This window comes from Rhinoraja longicauda, chromosome 9, assembly GCF_053455715.1.
Source record: "Rhinoraja longicauda isolate Sanriku21f chromosome 9, sRhiLon1.1, whole genome shotgun sequence".
In the NCBI taxonomy this organism is placed as follows: domain Eukaryota; kingdom Metazoa; phylum Chordata; class Chondrichthyes; order Rajiformes; family Arhynchobatidae; genus Rhinoraja; species Rhinoraja longicauda.
The window spans coordinates 20,873,145-20,893,360 of record NC_135961.1 but is presented as its reverse complement, the minus strand read 5'-3'; the positions used below and the strand labels follow the sequence as shown (position 1 = coordinate 20,893,360).

Sequence of the window (20,216 nt, the reverse complement as noted above, 5' to 3'; positions counted from 1 at the left end):
CTTGTAAAAGGTGGGAAAGTAATGCTGCTTCTGGAAGACAGCTCTCACCATTTCTCTTGTTGTCAAATACAAATTACAATTCAAAATATTTTTACAAGCAGCATAAGGGACATTATTTTATTTAAGTGATTTTACAGTATTCTGGTTTACCCTCCTAGGACATTATTGACATAACTCAATTTTGGCACTGTTTCTATTTACAGCAAATCTACACTGCCTTTCAATGAAAAGGAAAAAAGGAAAATGGATTCTGTTTAACGTTTATCATGTAAAGATAATAAGCCCCTGGAAAGATACAATTACAAAAGCAACATACCATCATTTTTGCTGGTTTATAAGGAAGCAAGTCAGCCTCCGGTGGTCGGTGGTTAAAAGTGCAGATGAATGCAAACTCTTTGTACAACTGCACTCACATAAAAGCATGTTGGTAGAAACCTAGTAATTAATTGCACTGTATAAATATGCATTATATTCTTGTCACAACCACTTACGTGTGATTAAATTAGGACAATTTAATTACTGGAGAAGCCCAAATTTTCTGCCTGGATTAGGATCCCGTGGCGCGTCAGGTTGACCAAAAAAGCAAGTTCAAAAGTGATGCTGCGCACGAGACCGGCACCAGTTAGTCCCAGTGCCAGTTGTACATAACTTCTCTACATGCACAAGATAGACACAAATTGCAAGACACAAGATAGACTCAGTCTGAGGAAGGTTCCCGACCTGAAACGTCACCCATCCTTTTTCTCCAGAGATGCTGCCTGACCCGCTGAGTTACTCCAGCACTGTGTGTGTATCTTTGGTATAAACCAGCCTCTACAGTTCTTTGCTTTTTACATTTTCTCTACATGCACCACTTACAAGGAGGTAGCAATCACAATCTCCCCACTGACAGCAAGAAATTTCATGAGTTCCAGAAATCTGCAGGATTTACCAGGTGGTACCATTGCTGATTGCATGAATTGACCTCTTGAAGAGAAGTGTCAGCACTGAATGCAAACACTGCATGAAGCCATTGTCCAGCATTGGAAGCATTGAAAAGAATGGTGCCAGCATAGGCAAAGGACCAAACCCTCTGATTCTTTAGTGCAAAAGTCAGACACCTGCAAGAGATTCTGCATGTTAGAGGCCCTTGGAAACCCCAGAGAACAAGAAAGACCTGCGAGTTGCAAAGCTGCATTTGCAATTACACGCTCCAGAAAGACTAGGTCTGAGGTGAGGGACCAGGAATGAAGGGGGAGGCCTTTGTCCCCCAAAAGACGTCCTTGTGGCTGGCCAGCGCAGTGGCTGAAACTCGGCGGGCAGGGTGATTGGCCTCTGGATGAACGTGAGCTTAATGAATAAACAGTGTTGACCACACCTTGAACATTCAATCCATGAGGAAGTCCCAGTCCACCCAAGGAGCCTGGGTGAACTGCATAGGCACACTTCTTTGATTTCAGAACCTTCAGGAGCCTTGGAAACTGGGAAAAATCCACATGCCTATGACACCTGTTGCTGTTCAATCAAGAAAAAGATTAATTCCCCTCTCCTGGAGTGGAGTACATTTATGACATCCAATACTTTAGAGCTGTGCATTGTGGTGTATGTAGGTCACTGCTCCTTCAGCAGTAGCCTTTCCCTCTCCTGGCAGGGACATTTGACGGGAACACCAACCACAGAAAATGACAGATCTTTGTCACTGATGCCTTAGTACAAATCTCAGGAGCCTCTTTGGGGATGGGCCCTTCTAATCAAAGCCTCTTACCCTTCCTCCTTCAACTTCCTCAGGCAAATTACTTGCTTTTGACCCCTTTCCTCTTACTGCTGATAATGTAAACCCAATGACATTTCCTTTGAAGTACCCATTAAAAGCAGCAAGATATATCACAACATATATATATTTATATCCATTAAGCATTGCTCAGCCACTCTGTACACACAACGTGTGGTCTGCAGTAGAAGCCATTAATGACTCCACCACCAACTTGCAAGTGGCAGATGATCCCTTTCGGTAGTCTATACCTGCTGATAAGACTTGCTTCCCTGGGCATCCTCTGCACTAAGCATTAACTCAACATTGATTCGGTTTGTGTAGGAAGGAACTACAGATGCTGGTTTAAACCGAAGTTAGACACAAAATGCTGGAGTAACTCAGCGGGACAGACAGCATCTCTGAATAGAAAGAATGGGTGACGTTTCGGGTCGAGACCCTTCTTCAGACGGATTCAGTTTCACAGGCATGTGCCGGTCGAGCTTTGTTTGTGGATTTATGTCAATTGTGCTCCTTTCCCAGGTGCACCATGCGCCTGCAGGTTCCTGATTTAAGTTTGCATTGTGTGCTAGGAGCATTATTACTTCAAAAAAGCCTTTCACAATTGATTTTACACTCTACATCAATCATATAGTAATTATAAAACCATGCACCACATGACAGAATTCCTCGGCTACAAATATTTGCTTTTTTGCAGGGAGTTGATGGGAGGGTGAGGGAGGAGTTGGTGGGCGGAGGGAGAAACACAAAGATTTTCTAATACAATAGGGCAGGCAGGTAAGTGCTCGAAGAATATTTCAGGTCATTGTCCTACCCACAGAATTATGCCAAAACATCACTGACCTAAAACATTAATTCTCCTTCTTGCTACAGATGTGACCTGCCTTGCTGAGTATTTCCAGCATTCTCTCTTCTTATTTCAGCTCTTGAGCAACAGCAATGGATTGTTTTTTAATAGCCTATTTTGCTAGTTTGTAAGAGTCTCTTAACTATTCTCCTGGGGAGGGAGCAGAAGTTCAGGGGACCTGCTCTGAGCCATCTGAAAATGATTTGATTCCAAACAGGGAAACCACAAAACCATTCACTCTGTGGATTTTCCTGTTGTGAAATGTGTGTGTGCAAAGTTTCCTCTTTGATGTGTTCAGAAACTTGCGAAATGAAAAATTGCAGCCATTGATCTCATTCAATGCCAGGAGAAGCCAGAAGGGGCCTAATGGCCTACCCCTGCCACTGTTCTGTAGTATATGTCTCTACCTTTCATTTTCTGCTACTGTACTCCCCCCCCCCACTTCCCCTCCCCCCCCCCCCCAAGGTGCACCATGTCATGTCATTAGGCTGCCACTGTGCCATCTTTGATTTCATTGAAGTATAAAGACTTTGATGGCATTGTGCCATTTGGCATCCAAACAATGAATAGATTATATTCTCAGCACCACATCAGGAGGTTTTCCAATCTCCAAAATAAACATGGCGCTGATGTACTTGGTGCTGGCATTGTAGAAAGAGAGGACTTAATGCAGACTATTATACAGTGGCCTTAAGGAAATAAACAAATCCCGTCATCCCTATCCACAGTCAATTTGCTTTTCACCAAAACAAGATGAACAGCCCACAATGAATCACCAAGATGTTAATTTTTCAATTCTAAATAATCAAAACAAACTTTGAATGGTTTTTCAATAAGTTTTCTTTGCAAAGAAATTACTTGCAAGAAAAGATGTCAAAATTGCACAGCCCAAAGATGAAAGAACCTACAGATTACATTACAGATTCCAAAAAGAACCAATGATGAACATCTCCTCTCAAATGGCTCCTTGTACAAGAGTGAATAAAGGATTCCCTAACTACATCACAATGCCGCTGAATTTCCTCATAAATTCGCTTCAGAAAAGTCAACATCATCATACTGTGGTCCTAATTTCAGGCAAAGAAGATTGATGAAATTTAGGTGATTCTACACTGCACCTCATTAATTTATCCCAGTTCAGCCAAACACCCTTCAGCCTTCAGCTACATGATAATATGGTCCATTCCAGAATTCAAGTATAACACCACACATTTTTCTGAATTGAGAAAGGGCAGTAAATAATGCTTTGGCATTTATGTACAATAGGCCTTAAAGTCCAAACGCTAGTATTTTGAATGATCAGTAACCTTTTTGATGCTTTTACTAACCGTTTCTGTTACTTGTGTATAGACATATATCCCTTTGCAGCTCTTTGCAGTTTTTAAGCTTCCAACATACTTCCTGACATTAAATTATCTGGGTCTCAATCCAACTTTATTCCCCTTATCTGTCCTACTAAATATCACATCTTAATTTTATCTAACCAGGATATATACCATGTTTATCCATCTATCTGACACAAATATGGCAAAACTTAGGCCCAGTTTGTCCATGGCTTACAGCGCTTGACTCATCCTTCCAATCACAGTGCTTGGCCTTGTCTCTGGTCCATGTCTTCTCAGTACTTTCCCTTTTTGCTAATAACATTTCATGAAATGTCCACTGTTCCAATCAAATGGCACAATTCCAGCGGCCAGTCAGATGATCTTTGGGTAGATCATCATCATAGGATGAATTATCATCAGAGGATGGATCATCATCAGATGGATACTTCTACAGTTGGTCCACAGACTCAACTGTCGAAACAGCAGTTCCCATGAAGATAATTGCTTTAAGAAGTCCTTCTCTTGCAAGAGATCATGCAGGATTATTGGCACTCTTGAAATTACAGTGTATTGCAATTACTGTGTACTATCCCACTGAAGATCTGGAATCAGAAAATGTACACATGTACAATCTTGCAGTTGTAGGATCAAGAGAATAGCTCCTTCAGTCCACCAAGCTCGTGCCAGCGACAAGGTGTATATCTTTATTGATCCCATCTCCAACACTCAATCCGTAGCTTTGTTCTTCAAGTTCAAGATGCTTCAAATTCTCATCTTGTTACTTTTTCACTGAGACCACCTGTCCATACATCCACTTCAGGCAGTGTGTTCCAGATTTCAACCACCCTCGGGCTGAAAAGGTAATCTTTCCCAAAACCCCTCGAAATCTCCTGTCCCTTGCCCTAAAGCTATGCCCTCTGGTCACAGATACCTATACTCAGTGAAAAAGCTTCTCGCTATGTACCCTATCTATGCCCCCAATAATTTTGAATATATACATCAGATCCTCCCTCAATCTATCCAATCTCTTCTCATAGTTTTCTGTTGAAAGTTGAAAGGTTTTATCGCGGGCAACTTCCTGGTCCCTACCTCTGGACCCTCTCCAGTGCAAACACATCCGTCCTATAGTGTGGTGACCAGAACTGCACACAGTATTCCACCTGTGAACTAACTAACTTATGTCTTGTTTCAATCTGTTTCTTTCTACTTTGTCTTCTTACAAAATTGCAAAATAAAATTCTCTCCATGTGCTCCCAGAAGGAACTGGTACAACCCCCTGTACAGTTTAGTTTAGTTTAGTTTAGTTTATTGTCACATGGTCCAATGAAAAGCTTTTGTTGTACGCTAACCAGCAGGTGGAAAGACAATACACGATTACAATCAAGCCATCCACAGTGAAAGAAGTATTGCTGTTGGAGTAGAGATTTGAAAGAGTGGAGCTATTGTAATGTGTCTTTGCAGATCCACTTCTGTGACTAGCACACAAAGAGTCATCTGGTTTGGGCGCCATCTTGGATTAGCATCATTTCAGATCGACACAAAATGCTGGAGTAACTCAGCCAGACAGGCAGCATCTCTGGAGTGAAGGAATGGGTGACGATTCAGGTCAAGACCCTTCTTCAGACTCATCTCAGCATGTTTCCAAACACATTATAATTTCTAACCCAAAATCAAAAGTTCAGAAAAAAATGACTTAGATCCATATGCTTATAATTTAAATAATAATCAAGAACTCATAAGAAAACCTTGAATACTGGATTATTGCTGCAGCCACAGGTCTAGGATGATTAAATATGAGAAACATTATTTCACGGCATGTGATTCCAGGATTTATAAGAATGTTTAGAAATTGCATCAGAAAATTCAGATCTTTTTCCATCAGAAAGAAAATGTTTTTTCCTGTGACATTAACTAAATGGTTATGTCGAGAGTGCAGTGGGACAAACACTTAATCTAACCAAGCTATTGGTTTATCAAATACAGCCACGCTTGTTCTTGTACTGAAACACAAAATACATTAAAAAATTCCAATTGATGGAGTTAAATACTAAGGAGTATCTGTGCACTGAAGATATAATATTTATAACTGTTATCCTCTGGATGCTCAGCCTCCAATTGCCTCAAGAAATGCGACCTTTTATCAGTAAACCTTTGAACATCATGAAGTTTCCATTGTCAGTCTTTAAAATTTTTGAATTATTGATTTACTGCAGTTGCAAGTTACAATTCAATGCAAGCACTCTACATTTCTATGTAGAAAACAGCAAAATCCTGTATGAATTTAATAGCCAAATGGTTTGTTCTGGAATAACCAGTGATATGCTGGCAGTGAGGAAAGCTAAGTTTCTCTCAACGGAAGTCACTAGTTGAAAGAAGGTCAAGTGAATTCCACTCACTTGTCACTAAGCAATTTTAGGATTCGTATATTTGTTCAACCTCTGCATGTAACGCTACTTTTCCCGTGCCTTTATGAAAAGATCCCATAAACCAAAATGACTAACTTTGCCACTTGCTGACATAGTTTATCTCTAGTGAAGAATCCACAAAGATAACAAATACATTTTTCACTAATACCCAATTCACTAATGCCCTTCTGGAAAGGAAAATTGCCCCCTTTATACTGTCTGGTTTATATGTGATTTCAAATGTGCAACAATACGATTGATTCTTCAAAGCTCTTTGAAATAGCTGAGCCAGACAAGTAGTTAAGAGGCAATCTGAGATGGGCAATCAATACCAACCTAACCAGCGATGCCCACAGTCCATTGACAAACAAATAAATAGAAGAAAGTTTATCCATTTGTAACACTTAGTTGACTGCTGGAGATGAAGAAGCATAATGGATTCATAAAACCAATGTACAATTACTGAATTAAGAAACATAATGGATTCATAAAACCAATGTACAATTACTGAACCAGATTCTCATCACATTAGCACCAAATAAACTGCATATCAAATAAAATTATATTTTTAAAAATGAGAGGTTACCTGATAAAGTTCTATTCGTTGTTCTTCTACTTTTGCCTTTGGATTCTGCATTCGAAACACTCTGAACTCTGCCTTCACCAGGTTGGAAGCGTTCCTTTCCATTGAACTGACATCAAAAGGCACGTGTCTGAAGTATCGGTTGTATTGTGGGGATGAGATGACATCTACGTAGAAGTGTACGGAGCAACATCAATAACGATCAGCAAACATCACAGTAGTTTCAACTGAAGCAATTACACAAAATTACTAGGATCTATAATGTCAATTAGTGATCCTAGATGTTCCTAAATAAACAGAGCATAGTAAATATTCCCCATTCCCAAGCTTCATCAGAAATCAGTTTTATTACAGAGACTGGTCTACTTAATAACAATTTGTTTCAGAGAGAAAATGGTAGCAGATTTTAATGTCATGGAAGCATCCCATTTGGGCTTCAGGTGTATGACAAAATGTAAGTGCTGATTTACAAAAGAAGACACAAAGTGCTGGAGTAACTCATCAGGTCAGACAGCATCTCTGGAGAACATTGATAGGTGACATTTTGGGTTAGGTTCCTCCTTCAGACACGAGTCGGAAGAAAGGTTCTGACCTGAAACGTCATCCATCAATGTTCTCCAGAGATGCTGCTGGACCCGCTGAGTTGCTCCAGCACTTTTGTCTTCGTATGGTGACACAGTGGAGCAGCGGTTGAGTTGCAGCCTTACAGCGCTAGAGAACTGGGTTTGATCCTGACTATAGGTGCTGTCTGTGCAGAGTGTGTATTTTCTACCCGTGACCACGTGGGTTTTCTCCAGCTGCTCCGGTTTCTTCCCACACTCCAGACATACAGGTTTGTAGGTTAATTGGCTTCTGTAAATTGTAAATTGTCCCTAGCGTGTAGGATAGTGTTAATGTACGAGGTGATCACTGGTCAATAGACAATAGACAATAGGTGCAGGAGTAGGCCATTCGGCCCTTTGAGCCAGCACCAACATTCAATGTGATCGTGGCTGATCATTCTCAATCAGTACCTCGTTCCTGCCTTCTCCCCATAACCCCTGACTCCGCTATCCTTAAGAGCTCTATCTCCAATCCACAGGAACTGATCCTGAATCTATAGAACATTGGAAAATGATCACTAATGCGTCCACAATTTCTAAAGCCACCTCCTTAAGTACCTTGGGATGCAGACCATCAGGCCCTGGGGATTTATCAGCCTTCAGTCCCATCAGTCTACCCAACACCATTTCCTGCCTAATGTGAATTTCCTTCAGTTCCTCCATCACCCTAGGATCTCTGGCCACTAGAACATCTGGGAGATTGTTTGTATCTTCCTTAGTGAAGACAGATCCAAAGTACCGGTTCAACTCGTCTGCCATTTCCTTGTTCCCTATAATAAATTCCCCTGCTTCTGTCTTCAAAGGACCCATATTTGCCTTGACTATTTTTTCCTCTTCACATACCTAAAAAAGCTTTTACTATCCTCCTTTATATTATTGGCTAGCTTACCCTCGTACCTCATCTTTTCTCCCCGTATTGCCATTTTAGTTATCTTCTGTTGCTCTTTAAAAGGGTCCTAATAGTCTAGCTTCCTACTCTTCTTTGTTATGTTATACTTCTTCTCTTTTATTTTTATGCTGTCCTTGACTTCCCTTGTCAGCCACGGGTGCCTCTTACTCCCCTTAGAATCTTTCCTCCTCTTTGGGATAAATTGATCCTGCAACTTCTGCATTATTCCCAGGAATACCTGCCATTGCTGTTCCACCGTCATCCCTGCTAAGGCCTCCTTCCAGTCAAATCTGGCCAGCTCCTGCCTCATGCCTCTGTAATCCCCTTTGCTATACTGTAATACTGGCACTTCCGATACTCCCTTCTCCCTCTCAATTTGTAGAGTAAAACTTATCATATTATGATCACTGCCTCCTAATGGCTCTTTTACCTCTAGTCCCCTTATCAGATCAGGTTCATTACACAACACTAAATCCAGAATTGCCTTCTCCCTGGTTGGCTCCAGTACAAGCTGTTCTAAGAATCCATCTCGGAGGCACTTCACAAACTCTCTTTCCTGGGGTCCATTACCAACCTGATTTTCCCAGTCTACCTGTATGTTGAAATCTCCCATAACCACCGTAGCAGTACATTTGCGACATGCCAATTTTAGCTCTTGATTCAACTTGCACCCTATGTCGAGGCTACTGTTTGGGGGCCTGTAGATAACTCCCATTTGGGTCTTTTTACCCTTACAATTTCTCATTTCAACCCATACTGATTCTACATCTGATTCTATGTCACCCCTTGCAAGGGAGTGAATATCATTCCTTACCAACAGAGCTACCCCACCCCCTCTGCCCACATGTCTGTCTTTTCTATACGTTGTGTACCCCTGAATATTCAGTTCCCAGCCCTGGTCCTCTTGTAGCCATGTCTCTGTAATTCCCACAACATCATACTTGCCAATGTCTAACTGAGCCTCGAGCTCATCCACTTTATTTATTATACTTTGCGCATTTAAATACAACACTTTCACTTCGGTATTCACCTCCCCTCTCACACCGGTCACCATTGGCCCTGACCTTACTCTCTTATCCCATCTAGAACTTCCCTTCCCATTTATTCAAGAGTCCTTTGCAATTTCTCCTGTATTCGCTTCCCCTTTAACTCCATCTTCATATTCCCAATTTGTCAACCCCTCCCCCCCACTACTTAGTTTAAACCCACACGTGTAACACTAGCAAACCTGCCTGCCAGAATGTTGGTCCCCCTGCTGTTAAGGTGTAACCCGTCCCTTTTGTACAGGTCACCCCTACCCCTGAAGAGGTCCCAGTGGTCTAGAAATCTAAATCCCTGCTCCCTGCACCATCCCCTCAGCCATACATTCATATCCCCGCTCTCTCTGTTCCTGCCCTCACCAGCACGAGGTACAGGTAACAGTCCAGAGATAACCACCCTCGACGTCCTACTTCTCAGTCTTCTTCCCAACTCTCTAAACTCACGTCGCAGTACCTCCTTCCTCTTCCTCCCAATGTCGTTCGTGCCCACGTGCACAACTACTTCAGTCTGAAGAAGGGTCTCGACCTGAAACGTCACCCATTTCTTCTCTCCTGAGATGCTGCCTGACCTGCTGAGTTACTCCAGCATTTTGTGAATAAATACCTTCGATTTGTACCAGCATCTGCAGTTATTTTCTTATACTACTTCCGGTCGATCGCCTTCCCTCACTAGGATGTTCTGAAGCCGCCCCGTGATGTCTTGAACCCTGGCACCAGGGAGGCAACAGACCATCCTCAAGTCCCGCCTGCCGCCACAGAATCTACTGTCCGTACCTCGGATAATGGAGTCACCCACTACTATGGCTCTTCCCGACTTCGGTCTCCCTGGTCGAGTCTCCTTGCCTGGATTAGAGCCACCAACCTGTCCGCCGCTCGTACTGGAAGCGTCTTCTGCCCCAACAGCTCCCAAGAAGGTGTACCTGTTTGCAATAGGTGCAGACTTGGTTCGCCAAATGGCCTGTTTCCACGCTGTATCTCTCAAGACTAAAGTATGACAGAATGGTACTCCAATATTTGTAACTCTGGAATGCTGACACACTGCGTTTAAAGTTGCTCATATGTTTGTCTTAGAATTTATGACCCGCACACATACTTTGGCCTTCAATGCCCCACATGACATTACAATTTTGAAGATAGCACATTACAGTAGCTCCTTGGAATATTAATAAAATATCTGAATTAATGTAGCTGTGACATTAGTAGTTCACCGCAACAGACAGGAACCAAATGTATTCACATTCCCCAAGATATCAGGCTTTAACATGAACTATTTCAATAAAATATTGAATTACAAATAATATGATTGCAATGAATTAACAGGATGTAATTTGATCTCAGAGGTTCAGCCCAAATTCCCTAAACAATGTGAGCTGTCACCTAGGTACTAATGATGACACCTGGATTTTTAAGTTAAAGAAATGGCATTATTTATCCTCAATCAAGCTTCATCCTATACATAAGTGTGCTCTTTTCTCCTGAGAGTTAATCTGTATAGGATTAATTCTTTGCTTTCGTCTTACAATTGTTGCTATTTAATTTCCTTTCCTCGAGGGAAAAGTGAAAAACCTTGAAAGGATTTCAACTTCAGGATGAGGAAAACCTCCCTATGGTTTAGATGTGATCCAAAGGTGTCCATTACTTGATTAGCAACATTGTACCTATTTGCAATGCTTGGGTGAGGGAGGAAAGATTTAATAGGAACCCGAGAGGTAACTCTTTCACACAAATGTTGGTGGGTGTATGGAACGAGCTGCCAGAGGAGGTAGTTGAGGCAGGTACTATAGCAACGTTTAAGAAACATTTGGACAGGTACATGGAAAGGACAGGTTTAGATGGGATTATGGGACTATATAATGCAAGCAGGTGTGACTAATGTAGATGGGACATGTTGGTCAGTGTGGGCAAGTTGGGCCGAAGGGCCTGTTTCCACACTGTTTGATTCTATTACTTCATGATTGCTTTTTTACTTTATTTATTTAAGCATTAAATATCCTGACAGGCTTCAGAATGTATTGGTACTGATGGTCTAAAACCAAGTAAAATCATGACAAATTACTTGTTAACCTGATTTACAAATCACTTACTCTCTGTGGTTTGGATAATGCAATAATTTAACAAACTTTGGGAATCAAAGTTTGGCTCAACTGAGACATTAATAGAGTCAATACAAATATTTAGGATCATGAATATTCCAAATAACACAATGGCCTGTGTATTTGTCTGTCAGCTACAGGCTTGGTTGATTAATATTTAATGTTGAATATAACATAGGAATAACAACAATTTGGACACAGTATAGAAAGATGAGTGGAATTATCAGACTGCATCGAATGGAGGTCAATGCCATAAGAAAAGGGCAGAAGATCGAAGTGCCTGTTTCAGCGCCGTATCTCTAAAGTCTAAAGATTTAATGCATCTTACATCAATCGCTCCACTGTTTTAAATCTCTTTTCCACTTGCAAATTTAACACTACTTCCATCTGTACTGCACTCTAGTGTGTGGGTCTTCACTCTACCTTTTGTACTTGCATTTGGCTTGATTGTATTCATGCATTGCATGATCTGATTTGATTGGATAGCATGCAAACAAAAGCTTTTCACTGCACCTTGGTGCAAGTGACAATAATAAACCTAAGTTTAGTTTAGTTTAAACATTTGGACAGGTACATGGAAAGGACAGGTTTAGAGGGATTATGGGCCTATATAATGCAAGCAGGTGTGACTAATGTAGATGGGACATGTTAGTCTAGTTTAGAGAAGTAGCTTGGAAACAGGCCCTTCGGCCCAACGTGTCCACACCGACTACGATCACCCGTACACTAGTTTTATCCTGCACACTAGGGACAATTTACAGAAGCCAATTAACCTATAAAACCTGCACAAAATTTTGTTTTCGTTTTTTAGTTTTAGAGATACAGCGCAGAAACAGGCCCTTTGGCCCATCGAGTCCACGTCGACCAGCGATCCCCGCACATTAACACTATCCAATACACAAGGGACAATTTACACATACACCAAGCCAATTAACCTACATACCTGTACGTCTTTGGAGTGGGAGGAAATTGGAGCATCGGGAGAAAACACACACGCGGTCACGGAGAGAACGTACAAACTCCGTACAGACAGCACTCGTACTCACTTATCTACTTCTATACAATAATTGCTGAGATTATCTTGTTCATAAACTGTAAAGACATGTTACCTTCAGCCTTCCTTTAAACTCATATACCCGATTCTGGTAAGTGGATACTTATTTCATGGTGACTAGAACAAAATATTCTTCTCAAGATATAAACTGTCTGAGCACTTATCATTCCTTCCTCTGATGTCTATTTGCATGATAACTTAACTCAAAGCTCAACTGGGTGTTCAAAAAGGAAAAAATGTAATGTTGGAATTAAAAAACTAAAAACAGAAAATGCTGGAAATAGTCAGCAGGTCAGGCAACATTGGTGGATAGAGAAATTGAGTTAATGTTTCAGATTAATGACTTCATCAAAATGAGATAAAGTTGAATATTAAAAATGTTTCAAGTTGCAGAGAACAAATTGTTTCAAATTGTGGAGTGAACAATGTTTATGATAGGATGGAAAAAATAGAGATCACTAATATTCCTTTTGTACTCTCCTCACTCCCCCTTTCTCTACAACTGAAAACGTGTTGAATTTACAACTTGTCCCAGTCATGATGAAAGGTTTTGGCCTGAAACATCAGCTCAGTTTATTTCTCCACAGATGCAGCCTGTTCTGCTAAATATCTCCAGTATTTTCTAACTTTATTTCAGCTCATTGTTTAGTTTCTGCTCTACTTTGGTTAAGCAGTGAATGTTCCTATTTCTGGGTTTCCACATTGCAGCTGCCTGCATTAAACCTCATCATATTTTGCCCATTCAAAAACTGCTACTTCCATTTTATCAGGGTGCATCACAGCTTGGTTTGGGAACAGCTCCACCCAAGACTGCAAGAAATGGCAGAGAATTGTGGATGCAGCCCAGACCATCACACAAACCAACCTCCCTCTATTTACTCCATTTATACCTCACGCTGCCTTGGCAAGGCCAGCAGCACAATCAAGGATGAGTCGCACCCTGGCCACTCCCTCCTCCTCTCTCCCAACAGGCAAAAGATATAGAAGTGTGAAAATGCACACCTCCAGATTCAGGGACAGTTTCTTCCCAGCTGTTATCAGGCAACAGAATCATCCTACCACAACCAGAGAACAATGCTGAACTACTATCTACCTCTTTAGTGACCCTCGGACTATCTTTAATCGGACTTTGCTGGCTTTACATTGCACTAAACATTATTCCCTTATTATGTATCTAGACACTGTAAATGGATCGATTATAATCATATATTTCTACTAACTGTGTAAGAAAATAACTGCAGATGCTGGTACAAATCGAAGGTATTTATTCACAAAATGCTGGAGTAACTCAGCAGGTCAGGCAGCATCTCAAGAGAGAAGGAATGGGCGACGTTTCAGGTCGAGACCCTTCTTTAGCCTGAAGAAGGGTCTCGACCCGAAACGTCGCCCATTCCTTCACTCCTGAGATGTTGCCTGACCTGCTGAGTTACTCCAGCATTTTGTGAATAAATACCTTCTATTTCTACTAACTGATTAGCATGCAACAAAAGCTTTTCACTGTACCTTGGTACACGTGACAATACACTAAACTAAACTAACCATTCGCATATTTTTTTCCATTTAATTCTATTGTTTCTGGCCTATCGTGGTGATTTAATTACCCTTCACAATCTGGCATTTTATACAAATGCGAATATATTACACTTAATTTATATTGGAAATACTGCGTCTAAGGATATTCTATTCAATACTCCCCAATAATCCTAACATCACCCTTTCCACTAATGAACTAATTTCCATCATTCATGCAATTTAATTTATATGCCCATCTTTTGCCCTGAATTTCACAACTTTAAATTTAATTTTGTGGGAATTCATCGACGAAAGTATTTCAACGCTCTCAGGTTGTCAAGATTGTCGTAGTTGTCAAACCAAGCCTGCCGCAGCTCGGGGACTTGACTATTTGTCCTCTGTCATTTACGTGAAACATTCATGTGGAGTAGCAACACTGAGTACTGAACTCCCCTTTGGAAATGTAGTTCTATTGCAGTCAACACAAATAAACTGCTATGTTGTGAGATCACCCTTTCTGCTCAGTAGGAACAAAGCTAACCCCAGATATTTTTGAGTCATTCTGTATTGGGAATTCTTTAGCATCTTATCTAGCACGTGCAGTGATGAACTACTTTCTAAAGGAAAACAAGGAATGAGGGATTGACTGTGGACAGCACAGTGGCACAGCAGTAGCGCAGTGTTAGAGCTGCTGCCTTTCAGCGCCAGAGACCAGGGTTTGATCCTGACTCCAGGTCTGCACGGAGTTTGTACGTACCCCCTGTAATTGCATGGGTTTTCTCCGGGTGCTCCAGTTTCCTCCCACACTCCAAAGATGTACAGTTTTGTAGGTTAATTGGCTACGGTAAAATTATAAATTGTCCCTAGTGTGCAGGATAGTTCTAGTGTGCGGGGTGATCGCTGGTCGATGCAGACTAAGTGGGCCGAAGGGCCTGTTTCAATGCCATATCTCTAAAGTCTAAAGACTTAATGCATCTTGTATCAAGGTTTGAAAAGGAGATGGGCAATATTGTATCTGACCTGGTAGAATGGGCGGCACGGTAGCGCAGCGGTAGAGTTGCTGCTTTACAGCGAATGCAGCGCCGGAGACACAGGTTCGATCCTGACTACGGGTGCTGCACTGTAAGGAGTTTGTACGTTCTCCCCGTGACCTGCGTGGGTTTACTCCGAGATCTTCGGTTTCCTCCCACACTCCAAAGACGTACAGGTATGTAGGTTAATTGGCTGGGTAAATGTAAAAATTGTCCCTAGTGGGTGTAGGATAGTGTTAATGTACGGGGATCACTGGGCGGCACGGACTTGGAGGGCCGAAAAGGCCTGTTTCCGGCTGTAGATATATGATATGATATGATATGATATGATATGATGAATGTGAAACATTGTCAGAAAATGCAGAAAAGTGTTCTACTTTACTGCAGCCTCTGTCACGATATCCATCCTTCGATTATGTGAAAGAGACTGATCCGTACATTGCAAACCTTGGATATTTTAATTACACTTAAAGGAAAATATGAAACCACAGTAATACTGTTTACTGAGCCTCTGAGCAAAGTCCTATAAAAGTTGGCACAGTCCAACAGCACACCGTCCAAGTAAGCTCAAGGGATATTTCACAGCAACACAAAATAATAAATTACTGCTGTTTTGTGTGAGTCTGCACTCCTGGTAGGGGAGCTGAGAACAAGGGGGCATAACCTTAAAAGTCAAGCCATTCATGGGTGGTCAAGATGTACATCCTCACATAAAGAGTAGAAGTAGTATGGAACTGGCCAATTGAGATTGATACACATTAAGCAAGATAATTAAGTTTCATGGGTTCAAGAGAGGTAATGAAGCTAAAACACGGTCTAGCAATGATCTAATTGAATATCAGAACAAGCTTGAAGGGCCGAATGTCCTGGTCCTCTTCCAATGTTCTAGTTCTAGTCTGCAGCCAAGGCTGTCAAGAGTCATCATTTGGAGTGATAAAATAAAGCTTCCTGACGTTGTTGTCTATGCTATTCAAAATGGCCACCATTGACAGCAATTTTTCTTCCAATGTGGGCTTTGTAACGTTGCCACACAAATCTTGGCAGTGACATTCTGGTTTATTTTCCACAATCTACAGCCCAGATGCCCTCAGAATAAGTTGGTTGATAGAAAGAGTCTTTAGTGGCCAGCACAACAATTTATCTGACCCATATGAAATATTTTTTTTAATATAGAGGTCACCATGACAACACTTTTGGCAAACATATTTCAGTTTCTTTGCACAGAATTGTATGTTAAATAATTTTTTCTTTCCATTTCATTGGGACACACGTTTAACTGTTTCAGGGCTGAATTTTAAATTTCCCTAGTAAATGAGTTTCATTTTACAATCTATCATTAAAAGTTGCGGAAGTAATGGCCTGGTGTTCTGCTCAACAATGAACCGATGGCTTATGCTGCCAAGCTCAAAGAAGACTGTGCACAAAAGTCTGCCAATCACCACGGAATGGGCTTTCTTTTCGTAACCTGTTGGGGGCTGTTCAATGGGATCCCCGACATTAAACAACTGTGTTGACACAAAAATGGATGTGCAGCCAATCACATGGAAGACTTCGCAGTGTGAACAAACCAGGAAAGAAAATGCACAATCTTAGGTTAGTATTTTAACCATTTTACTGAGCAAGAAATAAAAATTACATCTAAAATTATGATATTATGACCACCACTCAGATGATGTTAGATATATGGAATGAGTTGTCAAATGAGGTAGTTTGGGGAGGTTCCATAACAGCAATGGACAGGTATATGTATAGGAACAGTTTAGAGGGATATGGGCCAAACGCGGGCAAATGGGACGAACTTTGATGCTGCATTTTGGTTGGCACAGAAAGGTTGGACTGAAGGGCCTGTTTTCGTGCTGTATGATTCTCTGACTCTATAACAAGTTAAAGCATCCCATAAAACATGCAAAGAAATATATATTTTTTAATGTTATCTGCAGCATGAAAATTGTACATAAGAGTAGGACCAGACTGTAATAAAACAGTAATAATAGTTTTGTATTCCATTGAAAATGCACTTAACCATGCAATGTTTATCAAATCCATCTTCTACATGAATATTGATTGAGGTTATAAAATAGTGCAGCCTATGGATGGTGCATTGAATCGCTGCCAGCAATATTGATATATTTGCTTTTAGCAGCAAATGCACAAGAATCCTAACGTTGCTGTTAGTAACACAACAATCAGGGTGAATACCAGTAGATTGTGTCAACTGGACAATCCTTGCCATTAATTAATTGTAATCAGCAAATGATTACAGCAAAGTAATCAGCAAATGACCAGAAACCATTACAAATTCACTTCCAGCATGAGAGGAATAAATAGGGTAGACGCACAGTCTCTTGCCCAGAGGGAGGAATTGAGGACCAGAGGACATAGGTTTAAGGTGAAGGGGAAACAATTTAATAGGAATCTGAGGGATAACCTTTTCACACGAAGGGTGGTGGGTGTATGGAACGAGCTGCCAGAGGAGGTTATTGAGGCAGGTACTATACATTAATGACTTGGATGAAGGGATTAAAAGTACCATTAGCAAATTTGCAGATGATACAAAGCTGGGTGGTAGTGTGAACTGTGAGGAAGATGCTATGAGGTTGCAGGGTGACTTGGACAGGTTGTGTGAGTGGGCGGATGCATGGCAGATGCAGTTTAATGTGGATAAGTGTGAGGTTATCCACTTTGGTGGTAAGAATAGGAAGGCAGAGTATTATCTGAATGGTGTCAAGTTAGAAACAGGTGACGTACAACGAGATCTGGGTGTCCTAGTGCATCAGTCACTGAAAGGAAGCATGCAGGTAGAGCAGGCAGTGAAGAAAGCCAATGGAATGTTGGCCTTCATAACAAGAGGAGTTGAGTATAGGAGCAAAGAGGTCCTTCTGCAGTTGTACAGGGCCCTAGTGAGACCGCACCTGGAGTACTGTGTGCAGTTTTGGTCTCCAAATTTGAGGAAGGATATTCTTGCTATTGAGGGCGTGCAGCGTAGGTTTACTAGGTTAATTCCAGGAATGGCGGGACTATCATATGTTGAAAGACTGGAGCGACTAGGCTTGTATACACTGGAATTTAGAAGGATGGGAGGAGATCTTATCGAAACGTATAAGATTATTAAGGGGTTGGGCACTTTAGAGGCAGGAAACATGTTCCCAATGTTGGGGGAGTCCAGAACAAGGGGCCACAGTTTAAGAATAAGGGGTAGGCCATTTAGAACTGAGATGAGGAAAAACTTTTTCAGTCAGAGAGTTGTCAATCTGTGGAATTCTCTGCCTCAGAAGGCAGTGGAGGCCAATTCTCTGAATGCATTCAAGAAAGAGCTGGATAGAGCTCTTAAGGATAGCAGAGTCAGGGGGTATGGGGAGAAGGCAGGAACTGATTGAGAATGATCAGCCATGATCACATTGAATGGCGGTGCTGGCTCGAAGGGCTGAATGGCCTCCTCCTGCACCTATTGTCTATTGTCTATTGTCTACTATTGCAACGTTTAAGAAACATTTGGACAGGTACATGGATAGGACAAGTTTGGAGGGATATGGACCAAACGCAGGCAGGTGGGACTAGTGTAGCTGGGACATGTTGGACGGTGTGGGCAAGTTGGGTCAAAGAGCCTGTCTCCACACTGTATCACTCTATGACTCTATGAGGTGTTAGGTTGAAAACTAGCATTTCGATATTTTATTTACAAGGTGTAATGGTCCCATTTTGTCCAAAAGTTTAAACACGGGGTTCTGGAAAGTAGTTGCAGAGAATTTCTGGTTTCTATCCTGTTATGATGTTTTCATCCAGTGGACGGGGGTGATTCACTCCACCCATAGCAGTCAAGGAATACCAATTGATAGCGTTATGGACTGCAGTAAAGATGATCATTTACTATATTTGAAAGATTGTGTTGGCCTTTCATAAATGATAATCAGCCTATAAACCCATCCACGGTTTCATTTGATTCTCCCTGCCAAGAATGTGAAGATACAAAAACGATAATTACTTCCAGTTAGATGAGCCACATGTACAGTAGCCAACCAAACCCACAACATAAGTAGTAGCATCAGAGACAGATCTATTTCTTTGGTTTACATCTTAAACTAATTATATTAGATATTGGGGAAATGTTAATCTTTCAATGCATCTGGATAACTAAGTGGAGATTTGTGTTCCCAGTCAAATAAGACTTTTTTTAAAATCTAACTACAACTTGGGATGTAATGACCTGTGATTTATAATCGCTGCCAGCAATTGCCCCTCTTTCATGTGATCCAAAGGAAGGACTATTATTGCTGATGAAAGCAGCACAGTCCAACAACAAGCTCCATGCCCCATGTGATGGAGAAGCCCTTTCAACTTCAACATCGAGCAAGGTGCTCCCCACACGTGGGCCAGCTCTCAAAGCTATCAAGATTTTAAATATTTTTGTCATTTTGTTAAAATCTCTCAAATAAATAATATACATTTTATACAGCAAAATGTATTTTATAAATGTAGAAAAATGAAAGACATATAACTTGCAGCAGGTTGGCATAGTGGCAGAGTTGCTACCTTACAGCGTCAGAGAACTTTCAATTCTGACTATGGGTGTTGTCTGTACGGAGTTTCCATGTTCTCCCCGTGACAGCGTGGGTTTTCCCTGGGTGCTCCTGTTTCCTCCCACACTCCAAAGACATACAGGTTTGTAGGTTAATTTGCTTTGGTAAAAAAACTGTAAATGATCTCTAGTGTGTGTCGGATAGTGCTAGTGTACGGGGATCGCTGGTCGGTGCGGACTCGGTGGGCTGAAGGACTCTTTTCCATGCCGTATCTCTAAACTAAACTAAACAGCAGATGTGCGTGTCTGAAACAAAAACAAAAATGCCAGGCAAACTCAATCAGTCAAGCAGTATCTGCGAGAAGAGAAAGCAATCCATGTTTTGGGCAGTGACTCTTTCTCAGGACTGAGAGAAGATCTCCAACTTTCAATGCAGAGCTAAGGGGGAGGGGAACGAGATACAAGACAAGAGGCCTTATGAAGATAGGTTACGATTGATCCTGTGATAAAAAGTTCTAGAAGTACTACATGACTGTTAAATTGATAAAAATGAAAGACTTTCACAAGTA

General features: G+C 41.3%; 1 protein-coding gene across 1 annotated transcript in view; it reads right to left on the bottom strand.

Moving 5' to 3' along the window:
• LOC144596524 (transforming growth factor beta-2 proprotein-like) overlaps positions 1-20,216 on the bottom strand; it is an 80,680-nt gene that overhangs the window by 44,366 nt on the left and 16,098 nt on the right. Inside the window, exon 2 of the mRNA XM_078404923.1 lies at positions 6,914-7,077. Within this exon, the coding sequence (XP_078261049.1) occupies positions 6,914-7,077 (164 nt within the window). The remainder of the gene's footprint in view (positions 1-6,913; positions 7,078-20,216) is intronic.